The 13,006-nt window shown below is 37.2% G+C and overlaps 2 protein-coding genes across 3 annotated transcripts in view; one reads left to right on the top strand and one right to left on the bottom strand.

Moving 5' to 3' along the window:
* The first annotated feature begins 3,984 nt into the window (after positions 1-3,984).
* Positions 3,985-4,555, top strand: LOC131155633 (uncharacterized). The gene has a single exon (XM_058108888.1). The coding sequence runs from the start codon at positions 4,036-4,038 to the stop codon at positions 4,468-4,470; it is 435 nt and encodes a 144-aa protein (XP_057964871.1). The 5' UTR covers positions 3,985-4,035; the 3' UTR covers positions 4,471-4,555.
* Positions 4,556-9,437: 4,882 nt separating this feature from the next.
* The window catches only part of LOC131155789 (carbon catabolite repressor protein 4 homolog 4), a 66,177-nt gene continuing 62,608 nt past the window's right edge, over positions 9,438-13,006 (bottom strand). The window contains exon 10 of one of the 2 annotated variants that reach the window (XM_058109194.1): positions 9,438-10,062. In XM_058109194.1, the coding sequence (XP_057965177.1) occupies positions 9,754-10,062 (309 nt within the window). In that variant the 3' untranslated portion in view covers positions 9,438-9,753. The remainder of the gene's footprint in view (positions 10,063-13,006) is intronic. The other variant, XM_058109195.1, reaches the window with a different exon arrangement.

Genomic DNA, 13,006 nt, shown 5'->3' with positions numbered 1-13,006 from the left:
TGACAGTCCAATCTGATCTAGACGCATGCCAAAGCAAATCTCACTAAACCAAGTAGCAAGATGTTAGGAACTTGTGAGCATCCACATCAAAGTAACACCAAAATTTTAACATGGTTCAGTCAATATCGACATACGTCCACGAAGCACACACCAAATATTCATTATTGCCGAAAAAATTATCTCTCTTCCTCCTTTCTTCCTCTCTGCTCTCTCTAAGCATCTCACTATTCTCCTGTGTCATTTCTCAGCCCTCTATTTATAGGGCTACTATTCCAATCACAACTTAATTACAATTTAAACACAATGAATCAAAACATAGGAAGTTACAATCATGGGATTAATTTCACCGCGTGAGATTAATTGCAACGCGTTTTCCAACTCAGCTCCATGAATAGATCGCGTCTCCAACTTAGCTCCAGCTCTCCTGGCTATCTTTTGGTTCCAGCTCTAACACTCTTCCACTTTGAGACAAAGACGCCTCCTCAACCAGTATCATAAATAAATAATGTGCTCAAAACATATGTCTTCAAGCATGAAGACCAACTGAAGTTGAACACAACTTCAACTTCTCTGTAGTTACCATCTTCCTGTTTGCTCGATTCCTACGAACTAATCTAATGGCTGTCATCTTCACAACTGGTGTAAAAATGTCGGTGTAGTCAATCCCTTCCTTGTGCTCGAATTCTTTGACTACTAACCAAGACTTGTACCTTCTGGAGCCGTCATGCTCCTCTTCGATTCTATACACCCACTTGTTATGAAGGCCTTTGGGCAACTTCCACATTCTGTTGGAGGTGAGGGACTTCATCTCATCCTTCATTGTAAGCTCCCACTTGCTCATATCTGCCACCTGACATGCTTCATCATAGCATTCGGGCTCTCCCCCATCTGTAGGAAGTAAGTAATCAATATACCTTCTTTTTGGTATATGAGTATGAGTAGATCTCCTAAGCTCCGGAGCTGGAGTAGGAGACGATGGTGCAACGATCTGCTCCACTGGTTCCTCCACCTGAGGATTCTCGGCATTCTGCTGATGTGTCCTGACACATTCTAAGTGGACTAGTTCTAGTCTCTTTTTCTTTGGGGCATGGGTGTTTATCTGAAAACTAACCCTCTTCTGTTTCCTGACTATACAATCCTCACACATGTCAATCTGCACTTACTGTAGACCACTCAATTTTTCCTTTGAGTGCATCACCTTGAATCCCTTCTCGCTCATGTGACCAAGTCGTTGGTATCAGATGTTGTTGTCGTCATTTCTTGCAGCAACTGAAATAGACATGGAGGCATTGGAGGTTAGAAAAAGTGTTCCGCTTTTCTTACCTCACGCAATCGTTAGTATACCCTTTGAAACTTTCCATTCATCGCCAATGAATTTTGTCGTATATCCCTCATCTGCTAGCTGACCAGCTGAGATCAAATTCTTTCTTAGGTTTGGAATATATCTGACATCCTTCAGCTTCCATACTGATTCGTTTATATTAATCTTCACAACTCCCTTACCAGTTACGTCGCAAGATTGATCGTTGTCAAGGTACACCTTACCAAAATTACCTGATGTGTACTGCTCTAGGCAATCTCTATAACATGTGACATGAAATGAGGCTCCGGAGTCTAAGACCCAAGACTCCTGCTTGCTCTCCAAAGAGCAAATCAACATCTCATCATTCTCGGAAGCAATATTTGCTTCTGTCTTTGCCCTCGTCTCATATTCTTTCTTCTGACTCCTGCACTGGTTCTTGTAATGACCAGCTTTTCCACAATTCCATCACTCAATAACTTTTGTGCTCTAGGAACCTATGTCCTAAGTACCTCTGAGATTTCTGGATTTAGACCGCCTGGGCCTAGATCTGCCGTGATTATTTGATTGTCCATGCCTGTTTCCTCTACCTCGACTCTCCATGTTCAAGGCTGAACTCGAAGTGGAGCCATGGTTCGACTACATTCTTATTTTCTCTGTCAAAATCATGCTAACGACTTTATCGTATACAAGCTTCGATTTTCCTACAGAGCTACTAATGGCAGTAACAACATTATTCCAACTTTTAGGCAACTAATTGAGAATCAATAGGATCCGAATCTCATTATCAGACGTTATCCTGACTGGGGCGAGTTGATCAGACAACTCATTGAAATTATTCAAATGGCTGATGAAACTTTCACCTGCAAACATGCTCATTGTAAATAGTCTTTTCATGAGATGTACCTTATTTTCGGCTAAAGGCTTCTCGTACATATTAGAGAGTGCATCTATCAGAGACTTGGTGGATGTTATATGTTTGATATTGAACGCTATAGATTTCGACAACGTCATTCTGATGGCTCCGAGGGCTTTTCGATCAAACAACCCCCGCTCGTCCTCGTTCATGGATGTTGGTTTACCCTTCAACGGTAAGTGCAATTCCTTCCCAAAAAAATAATCTTCTATTTGCATCTTCCAGAAACCGAAATTATTGCCATTGAACATTTCAATTTTTAAGCTCTTTTCATTCGACATCTCGATTTACTGATCTAAAGATGGAATTAACTCAAATGGATAGCACGGTTGGATCCAGAATGATTGAAAACCCTAGAAATGATTCAAGTCGCTCAAAAAACAGACCCAAAAACGACTCCGAAAAGTTTAGTCAAAGTTTGGTTAAACCTAGTCAAACTTGATCAACTATGCTGACGTGGCACGATGGCATGGCATTATTGGCGTGGCCCACCTGCTGCCGTGATAATGGGGTCCACTTGCTGACGTGGCAGTGGGGTCCACTTGCTAACGTGGCGCCTGATGTAGCACTCCTGCTGACGTGGCCCCTAAATGGCTGACGTGGCACTTTGACGACGGTTGACTCAGTAATGCTGACGTGGCCGGGTCTGTGCCTGCGGGTCAGATCCGGTTCTCGCAAATGGGGTCTTGGGTTGATTCGATCTAAGTCAGCGTCTAGGTCGAGTCGGGTTCCCTCCGAGTCGGGTTGAGGCTGACCGAGCGAGGATGATGCGTGTAACACGTGCGGCGTGTGAGGGAGCTGGTCATCGGCACATGGAGAAGCGTCTTACTCTGGCAAGGCACGTGAGCCTTCGTCTGAACTCCGTTCGAGCTTCGGCTTGCACGATTCTCTTTGTCTCAGCGAGCTGAATGCGATGGTGGCCTCAAAACTTGGTTTTGATCCACTGGACAGAGCTCTGATTTCGGGATCACTTTCAATCTGGCTTTCCTGCTCCAACCGGGCTCTAATACCATTTGTTAGGAACCTGTGAGCATCCAGATCAAAGTGACACCAAAATTTTAACGTGATTTGGTCAATATCAACCTACGTCCACAGAGCACACACCAAATATTCACTATCGCCGGAAAAATTACAATTCTCTCTCCCTCTCTTCCTCCCTTCTTCCTCTTTGCTCTCTCTGAGCTTCTCACTATTCTCCTATGTCATTTCTCAGCCCTCTATTTATAAGGCTAATATTCCAATCACAATTTAATTAAAATTTAAACACAGTGAATCAAAACATGGGAAGTTACAACCATGGGATTAATTTCACCGCGTGAGATTAATTGCAACATGTTTTCCAACTCAACTCCATGAATGGATTGCATCTCCAACTCAGCTCCAGTTCTCCTGGTTGTCTTCTGACTCCAACTCTAACATATATTCATTTTGGGTGTGACATGTGACAAATCTCGCTACTTTGTCTAGCGAGATTTAAACAAATCTCGCTAGATCAAGTAGTAAGATTACGTTAGAGTCATTTCGAAAATTATTTTCCCAAAAAATGTATTATTTAATATATATATATATATATATATATATATATATATATATATAAAGAGAAATAAAACACTAAATCTTGAAGCCCCATGCCCTACATTTCACGTGTTACTGGTGTTAGGTACTTTCAATTTATATGCCACAAATGGTTTACCTTCACTGTTCACGGTTTACCATCTCTCCTCCAGCCTCTATATATATATTAAGCACAGGGATGAGATTCCTCAATGCCACTCCTATCACCACACACGCAGCTTTCACCACCTTCATAATCATTCCCATGGCGACCCGCCTCGCTACCCTCGTCGGATTCCGGCAAACCACCAGCCGGAGCTCCGCCGAAGGACAAAGGGAGAGCAAGTTTTTACAATCTCAAGGCCAAACCCTGCGTTACCGGCAAGTAGAAAAACACACCAAGTCGGAAACTCCCTGTCAAGGACATAGAGCATCTGCAAACACTAGTAAAAATCCATGGAAGGTTAAGCTTTGGAGGAGTAAGCGAGGCCACCGGAGACGAGATCATCGTCATTTGGCGGGATCCTGGTACTTGGCGCCTTCACTAAGTAGCATCGCGAGGAAAGCAAGAGCATTTTGTGACAGGTTCTGCTGTGACGCCAGTGAGAACCCAATTACTAGTGCAAAGGAAGTAGTGTTGGTTGATCCTTATTTCTCAATCCCTGTTTTTCCAGCCACAGCCAGTGCTCCAAGTTTCTAATTTATCATGTAGAGATATATCATGCACATACGATGGATGGAGGACTATATTTGCTAATAAAAAAATTGATGTTTTAATTTATTGCTAATCATGATAATTTGATTTACGGTCCAGCACCTGCAGGTAGATTTCCTTCACTTCTACAAGAACAATCTTACCAACAAAAAGGCAAGAATAGAAGAAAAAAATTATAAACAATAGCCTAAACAAATAGAGTTGCAAAACTACTACAAAATTAGTTGGAGCAAGCTTAACAAAACTAGTGGACGACGAACTCTAGTCGGCCTACTTCATTTAGGCATTTCCACAAACATGTGGTTTGCATTTGACAGCACGATGAAATGAGAACCGGGTCGAAGCCAGGACAATGAGGGTGACAATGAAAGGTGGGCTATAAGAGTTGAATATTTCCCACTTAAAATATTTTCATCCAAATCAATGTAATATATTTGATTTCTAAAATGAAATGAGAAAAAAAATTAAGATGAAATGGAATAAACAATAGTTCCCACAGGAGCACACTACCTTAATCTCCCCAAAATTCCATCACACAAGTATAAAAATTCAAAAAAAAAAATTAAATTGTATATTGACATTCATTACATAAATCATGTTTACTACAAACCTAGTTATGCCACAATGGGTGACGTGGAATCTTAAGATTGGTTACTTTCACAAACTAAATGTAAGATAACACAACACCTGTTATTGCATCCTGCAACTTGGGTTCGTGATTAGTCAAGTAACATCCTCGCCCCGCACCTTGTACTAAACGTGAAAAACAAATGTATATGGTTAACTAATTTATTTCATACGATTATAAAAAAAAAAAATTAAATGTCAAATGAATGGAGGAAAGGTACTTTAATACCTCTATACAAAAATAAAGAAAATATTCAAAATTATAATAACTATTATAAAATTAAACTTATAAGTAAACTATGAGAAAAGATTGTTGAACAAAGATTAAAATTAGAACAAAGTCTTAGAAAATCAATTTGATTTTATGTCTACAGAAGTTATATATCTGTTAAGAAGATTAATGGAAAAGTTTAGGGTAAAGAAAAGGAACTTGCATATGATTTTTTTTTTTATTTACTGAAAGGAATCATTCGATTTCGGGTCTAATACAAAGAACTAGAAGATTCCACCTCTGACAAGCGCCTACACCTAATGGCTTGACCGATGTTCCCATTTCCTCGCTAACCCATCATGCAAAAGGTATGTCGTTAGAGTGAGTGCGCTTTACTAATAGAATATCAAGTAAAGGGCTCTGCTCCTTCGACTGATTGTTCGCATCGGATCTCAGGTTCTCTATTCCACTCCCTAAATAGGGTTCTTTTCACCTTTCCCTCATGGTACTTGTACGCTATCGGTCATTGAGGAATACTTAGGCATAGAGGGCGGTCAACCTTTCTCGTGTACAAGCGATCAAAATTCGAACACACCGCTTTTTACTAGTACCTAGGGAAGTTATATTGTGAGTCTTAGAAAGAAAAAAAATGTATGTAGTAGGTATATTGATGTCATTACGGGTATGTACGATGCAGTGATAACTAGTGTAAGGATCATAGATAAAGAAACTAGTGATTTTCCAATCACCATAGGTGTACATCAAGGATATGCTTTGAGCTCTAATCTTTTTGGCTTTAGTGATAGATCAATTTGCTAAAAGTATCCAAAATAAGGTACCATGATGTATGTTGTTTGCAAATAATATTTTATTGACTGATGAAACTAAGGACGGAGTAAAAGTTAAGTTAGAAATATGAAGAGAAGCTTTGGAATTTAGAGGTTTTAGGGTAAGTACAAATAAGATAGAATATACTAAATATAATTTCAGTAATAGTAGGAGGAATATTTGAGACAAAGTTAAACTTAATGATGAAAAAATAAATAGCATTTGTAGATTTTGATACCTTGGATCTATTATGCAAGTTGAAGGAGAAATTAAAGAGAATGTATTGCATAAAGTAAAAGCAGATTGGATAAAAATAGAGAAGTGTTTCAAGTGTACTTTGTGATCATAAAATACCCTTGAAATTAACAGGGAAGTTTAATAGGATAGCTATGAAAGTAGTTATACTATATGGATCACAATGTTGGGCGATGAAGAAACAGAATATCCAAAAAGTAAAAGTTGACTAAATGAGAATGCTTAGATGAGTGGTATAACAGTTAAAGATAAATTAAAAATGAATATATTCATAGTAAGTTAAGTATAACTCCTATAAAAGATAAGATAAGGGAGGAATGACTCAGATGGTTTGGGTAATTACAACGTAAGTTACATAGTGCGCCAATGAGGAAGAGTGAGTTAGTTACTATGAGGGACAGTAAAAGAGGTAGAGGTAGACCTAAAATAGTTTGGAATGAGATAGTGAGTACAAATTTAATAGCTCTAAATTTGGCGTAAGAAATGGTCCATGATCACATAAACTAAAGGAAAAGAATTCATATAACCAACTCTAGTAGGATTTAAGACTTGATTTTATTATAATTGTTGTTGTTGTTGTTGTTGTTGTTGTTGTGTGTGTGTGTGTGTGCGCGCACGCGTGTAATAACTTTGTTAACCCTCTTGCCTAAATTTACTATTTCATTAACTCAACTACTTAAAACATCATCAGCCTAAGGTTTATTTTTAGGACAAAAGGTATACCTCTTTTGAGGTATAACTATATGACACATATTTGTTTAAAATTTTTTTTAATTTTTATGAACTTTCTTGATATTTGGTAGAAATGCCTTCTCATGCTTATATTTTTCTCAAATACAAAAATAATTTTATATTTTTTTTATCAAAACTCAGTGAAAGTACCGAAGAATTTAAAACCTAAGAGTGCAACTTTTACCAAACTTTAGGCAAGGCCCATAAAATTTTGAAAGTTTGGGAGAAGTCACTTCTTTTTATTAAATTTGAGGAGATGAATATCTTTGCCCTTTATTTAAGCTCAGGGGTGACAATATCAATTATACCTTTTCTAACCCATATTTCATCAAAAAAAAAAGTTGTCCCATCCAAGAAGGGGTGGCAAAACGGGCTGTGACTCAATGGGTGACCCATTTTTCGCCCATTAAAACAAGTTTGGGTCTAAAGAGAAATCTATTTATAAGCACGTCAATTTGAACCTAATCCAATTAATAAACAAATTAGCTAGGTTTGGGTCAAGTACCTGATATTTGTTGCATGTATGATGTACCATGTATTTTTTAAACAAATAAAGATAAGATACAAAGTTACATAACTATATCTTTTGAAATATTTAGGAGGAAAAAAATGATAAATAGGTTGTACTATTTTTAAAATTTTAAATCACTTTTTAAAAAAAATATTTAAAGAGACATAAATTAAATGATAAATAAGTGTTATCAACTTACAAATGTTAAAATATTAATGAGAAGAGAATAAATATATGTTATTTTTAAAAAAATTAAATCATATTTGGTGAAATTAAAATTAATATATTACATATTTCTTAATGGGTACTTAAAGTGTACACAGTTTTAACCCTTTTTATTAATTGGGCAAGTTCAGATATGATATTTAATGACCCATTTGTAAGTGGTCAACCCAAACCAAACCAGTTTAAGTCTCACCCACTTATGACCCAACCCAAACCCAACATTTTGACCTGTTTTGCTGCCGGTAGATCCAATCCTTAGTCTTTCAGGTTCAATATTAGTCAACCAAACTGAATTAACCAACTGAAAATCGACCAAATTCAATTAAATTGGTTCAATTAAGTTCTCCAATTCAGTCAGTTTAGTCTTAAATATATGAAATTTTGATTGTTCATTTTTTTAGTTTGATATAAAGAATTAATATATTTGATTAACCAAACCAATCGAATGTAAGTATTAATACATATAATACATTTTTTAACTTTCAAGTTTTTAACCAAGTTCGCTCTTCACTATTTTAGTCTATCAAACTTTTAAGAAGAATTTTATTCATTAAATATTGCTTGAAGCGGCAATTTAATATCATAGCAAGGAGTTAAACACTTGATTAATTTGGTTAATATTGGTCTCCATTAGTTGTAGAATGTATAATTCGGTTTAGTATGGTAAGCCAATATCCTTCATCAAAATTTTTTGACCCATACTTACTGAATGCTTAGTCCTATTATTTTTAATAAATTTAAAATTACTAAATTAAAATAATCCTTCTAGTATTTACGAATAAAATGACATTTTGTGACGTACTATTTTTAACCTATCAACTAATATTGCTTAACATAAAAGCTAGCAAATCCCAATATTGCCAACTTATTTATCAATTTAAACACTTATTAAATTATATCATACTACTACATCATCTCAATTAGTAATATACATGATAAACTAACAAATTCAAATTCCTACCTATGAACAAATTAAACCGAGACCGAGGGGTGGGCATTCATTTAATGTAAAAAAAAAAAGGTACAATTTTTATTTTTTTTTCTTCATATCAAATTTGATTCAAACAAAACCTTAAATTTCAATAATTCAAATACCACCTTTCCACAAAGATTTAAAATGCTTGGAGTCAAGAACCCATGATGTCACCTTTGATGTCGTGGTGACGATCAAGGGGGAGATGAAAAATCGCCATCCCTACCTAAATCCATGGGACAGGGTTGATGCTGCGCGCACAAGCGAAGAAGGGACGACGTTTACCTTCCCCAACACTGCGGCACACGGGCTGGTGGACCTCTTAACTCCACCTCTCGGTAGACCCAAACAAACTAAAATGGACTTCGTCGTTTCGCCATCAATCACCCAACTCACCTTTTTCGTTTGGGTCATGGATGTGACCATGTGGAGTGGAATTAGCCACTACTCAAAATGACGGGCAATTTCAAGTTTCAACCGACATTTCCCAGAGCATCTGCTGCATGACAAATGGAAAAACAACTATTGGCAGTTCTTGGTTTGCTTTTTATTGCTTGCTTTCACCGGCATCCAAAATGGCTCATGGGTTATTGTCAAAATCCTGGAATTTAACAATGATATTTTCATGTAATATGAAGTGTCTCTTTCACAACTGGCTTTTCTACAATTTTCATAGCTACATGGTGAAAAAAATGAACCAAAAATTGAATCGCAAAGTTGCTGCAGTTCTTTTTTTTATCGATACAAAACCTTCTGTCAAATGAATGAATGAACCAAACAAGTGTCATCCTGCTGGATTGAAATTTTCATAATCTAAGTTGCTGGTCTGTTTTTCTTCGACCATGTTCATCCAAAAGGGTAGGGGCTAGCAGCAATCATGGGTTAAAGCAGATTTAATACGTGGGGTTACGCCCTGTTTATTGTGAATTCAGCACCAATCGGCAGATGATCACTTGGGTGGTGGTAGTTTGGCAATCCACCAACGATGTCAGGAGCATCCGATTCAGAAAGTTGGAGAAGACTAACCGGCTTGATGAGGCTAGATGGGGAAAAGAATATATAATCAATAGTCCCAGTAAAACCAGGGGTGCAGTTTGTGAATGCTGGTTCTCCTCTTGTAAATGCATAGACACTGCATATCGGAATAGGGAGATCTCCTGAGCATTCCAGTTGTGGTACCTGTAAAGAGTTGCCTGAAATGAGGTACTGGTACACCTGCATGGCAAAATTTTAAAGCCTATATAAGAAATGAAGGGTAAAACTTGCTTCTCCATACTCAGCACCCAGATGAAAGTTGTATAGTCAACATCTCACCCTTGGCTCGTACCAAGTAAAGGTGTAAGTGAGATCAGCTTACTTGCAAGTTACTCAAGAATTTTAACAAGTCAAGTTCAAGTTCAAGTTCATAAATAGTACTCAAGTTGAGTTTTGAGCCTAAGCTTTTTAATATCATTAATTTTATATTATAAGTCATATAATATATATTTTATAAATATATTTAACATTATATGTAATATTAATTTATAATCAAGTCGAGCTCAAGTTTTATGAACTTGTAACTGAGTCGAGTTTGAGTTTAACAATTATGAAATCGATCAAATTCGAGTCGAGTTTCAAGCTTAATATTTTTTAATCGAATTGACTTCAAGTATTTTATCATGTCGACTCAACTCAACTCAACTCAAATACAACCCTAGTACCGAGTTCGGTCAAGCCAAGCGTGAGCAATAGTGGGCTCTAATCAAGATACACTACACACACTAACAAGCCTTAAGTCCCCACTATGTAGGGTCGGCTATATGAATCATTTTCTGCCAATTCACACAATGAGCTCTAATCAAGACAATGAACAAATAAGATAATCAAGCAGAAACCAATTTATGACAACCATCCCTAGATGTAATCATAGAAATCCATGCCCCTTCGTTAACAAATATGGGAAGGGACCTGGGACATGTACAAACAATCACATAAACCATATTCCACAAGGGCTCATAGTAGGGACTATAGGTGGTCTCTTTTGGGGATTAAAGCCAGACCCTAAAACCCACCAAGGCATTGTGGCAGGAAGCCCACCCAAAAATCAAAGGTCATCCTCAAGGATCCAAGCTCATCATGTCCAATATTCCAAACCACATGGCAGTGAAGCCTAATAATAAACCTAACATTCCTAGTGGTTGATGGATATCCCACCACTGCAGTAACATAACCTTGTAATCCAGGAAGAAAGAAAAAAAAAAAAAAAAAAACTTGAAATCCCATAACATATTGAAAATGTTAGCTGCAAGAGTATAAAATTAGGCTGACAGACAATTTCAGTTTAAGCCTATCAGCATCCTACTACATAGCTCAGTTCAATTCATTTGCAATCTAAACTTAACTAACAATGCCTTTCAAACTCCTGCACAAAGTGGCCAAAAAGAAATTCATTTTTAAATCCTGCTAAAATCAACTAGAAACAATGTTGTTTTAAAAGAATAGCATAATTCCCACATGCCAACAGCATCACATGGAACAAACTCTAAAGCTCAAAGCTCAAAGCTCTAAGTTATCACTAGGATTCATCCTCGTGTAGCAGGTTAGTTTACTAAGATCTAGGATCAAATCTATGGTATGCTAAATGTCTCTCAACAATGGCAACAGTTACAAAGCTCATCAGGAGTGACATCCCAAAACCCAAAACTTCTCAGGCAGAATTGCAACCACATTAGTATGAACTACCAGGTGGTCCTTAACAACTATAGCAAACATGAACTCACACACTATCCCAAACCTCTCAAACTATAACCAATGCAAAAGCTGAATGGAGTGAGCCCAAGGTGGACCAATCCAAACCTAGAATCATACTTACGCTGGACTAGAGGCTGAGACTTACGAGTGGGACTTGGACCAGGTAGGTACTTTAGATAAACTTAAAGGGCTGGAATCTAAATTAGTAGGTACCCTCTCTACCATGTTGCTCCACAACATTCAAAACCATGATAGGCCACAGAACATGGGCATGATTACTGTGGAGGTCACACCAAATACTCTCTGAGCACCTGCCCATCCAAATGGACACAGAGGAAGGGGATTTTTATTCATCTGGTTAACTCTAGAGGGCCAGGGATCAGGCTCTTGCATGAGGTCAAAAACCTACAAAGAATAATAACAGAAACAATGTTCATGCACTACCCCCATCAATGCCCGTCCTGTTGTCTATACCAACATTTAAGAATGATATGGAAGACATCATGTTGGCCTAACAAGGCTTTCATATCTTGTTTTAATGGAAACAAATGAAGGATGGTTTAACTAATTCGTGTTCAAGTAATGGATTTCAGAAACTCTAAAATGACAAGTTCAAAAAGATCAAGAAAGAATGACCAAAGATCACCAAGTGCTTAAAGTCACTATATTTACAAAGTGATCAAGAGGAAGCTCAAGGAGACTCAAGAAAGTTAAAGCAAATACAGCTCAAAGAATGATCAAATTCAGGGAAAAAGAAAGGAGATTCATGAAGACTTCAAAAATCAAAAGAGTTTTTAAGTTTTAGGAAGCTTCATGTAAGTACTTCAATTCTAAATATCATTTTGGATGAGATGAAGCTTATTTGGGGATAAAATGGACTTGGAGACCTTATTTTAAAAACCCCAAAAATATATTTTTAGATGAAAGAAAGCAAGTCAAGAGTTTTGAAAATTAAACAGAAAAACAGCTTTTTTGTCTATCCAAGCGACTGAAGTGAAAGTTCAGGCGCTTGAAGAATTTCCTCGAGCAACTGAAGATTAAGTACAGGAGCCTAAAGTTCTGAAAGAATTCTGGAGAGACAGTATAGCCTCAAGCGACTAAAGTTGGACCTCAGGCGCCTGACCCTGTTTTCAACAGAAAAAATAAAACAGTGGGATGAAGGCTCAGGTGACTAAACCTATGGTTCAGGCGACCGAACCTCGATAATGGCCATAATTTTTAAATATTTTGATTTCAAATCTAAATTACTTGCACCCCAAACTTTCTAAAAACTTGGGGGACACTCCAAGTAATCTTGGGCAGCACGAATTTGACTCTTACTAAGCCTATAAATACAAGGTTTATGAAATCAAAATTTAACCAAGAATTAAAAACATCTCTCAAAGCTCTCTTGCTCTCAAAGCTTTCTTGCCTATTGAATTGCTGCTAA

This window comes from Malania oleifera, chromosome 5 (genome assembly GCF_029873635.1).
Source record: "Malania oleifera isolate guangnan ecotype guangnan chromosome 5, ASM2987363v1, whole genome shotgun sequence".
NCBI lineage: Eukaryota > Viridiplantae > Streptophyta > Magnoliopsida > Santalales > Ximeniaceae > Malania > Malania oleifera.
The sequence above is the reverse complement of the archived record's forward strand: the minus strand, read 5'-3'. Positions and strand labels throughout refer to the sequence as shown.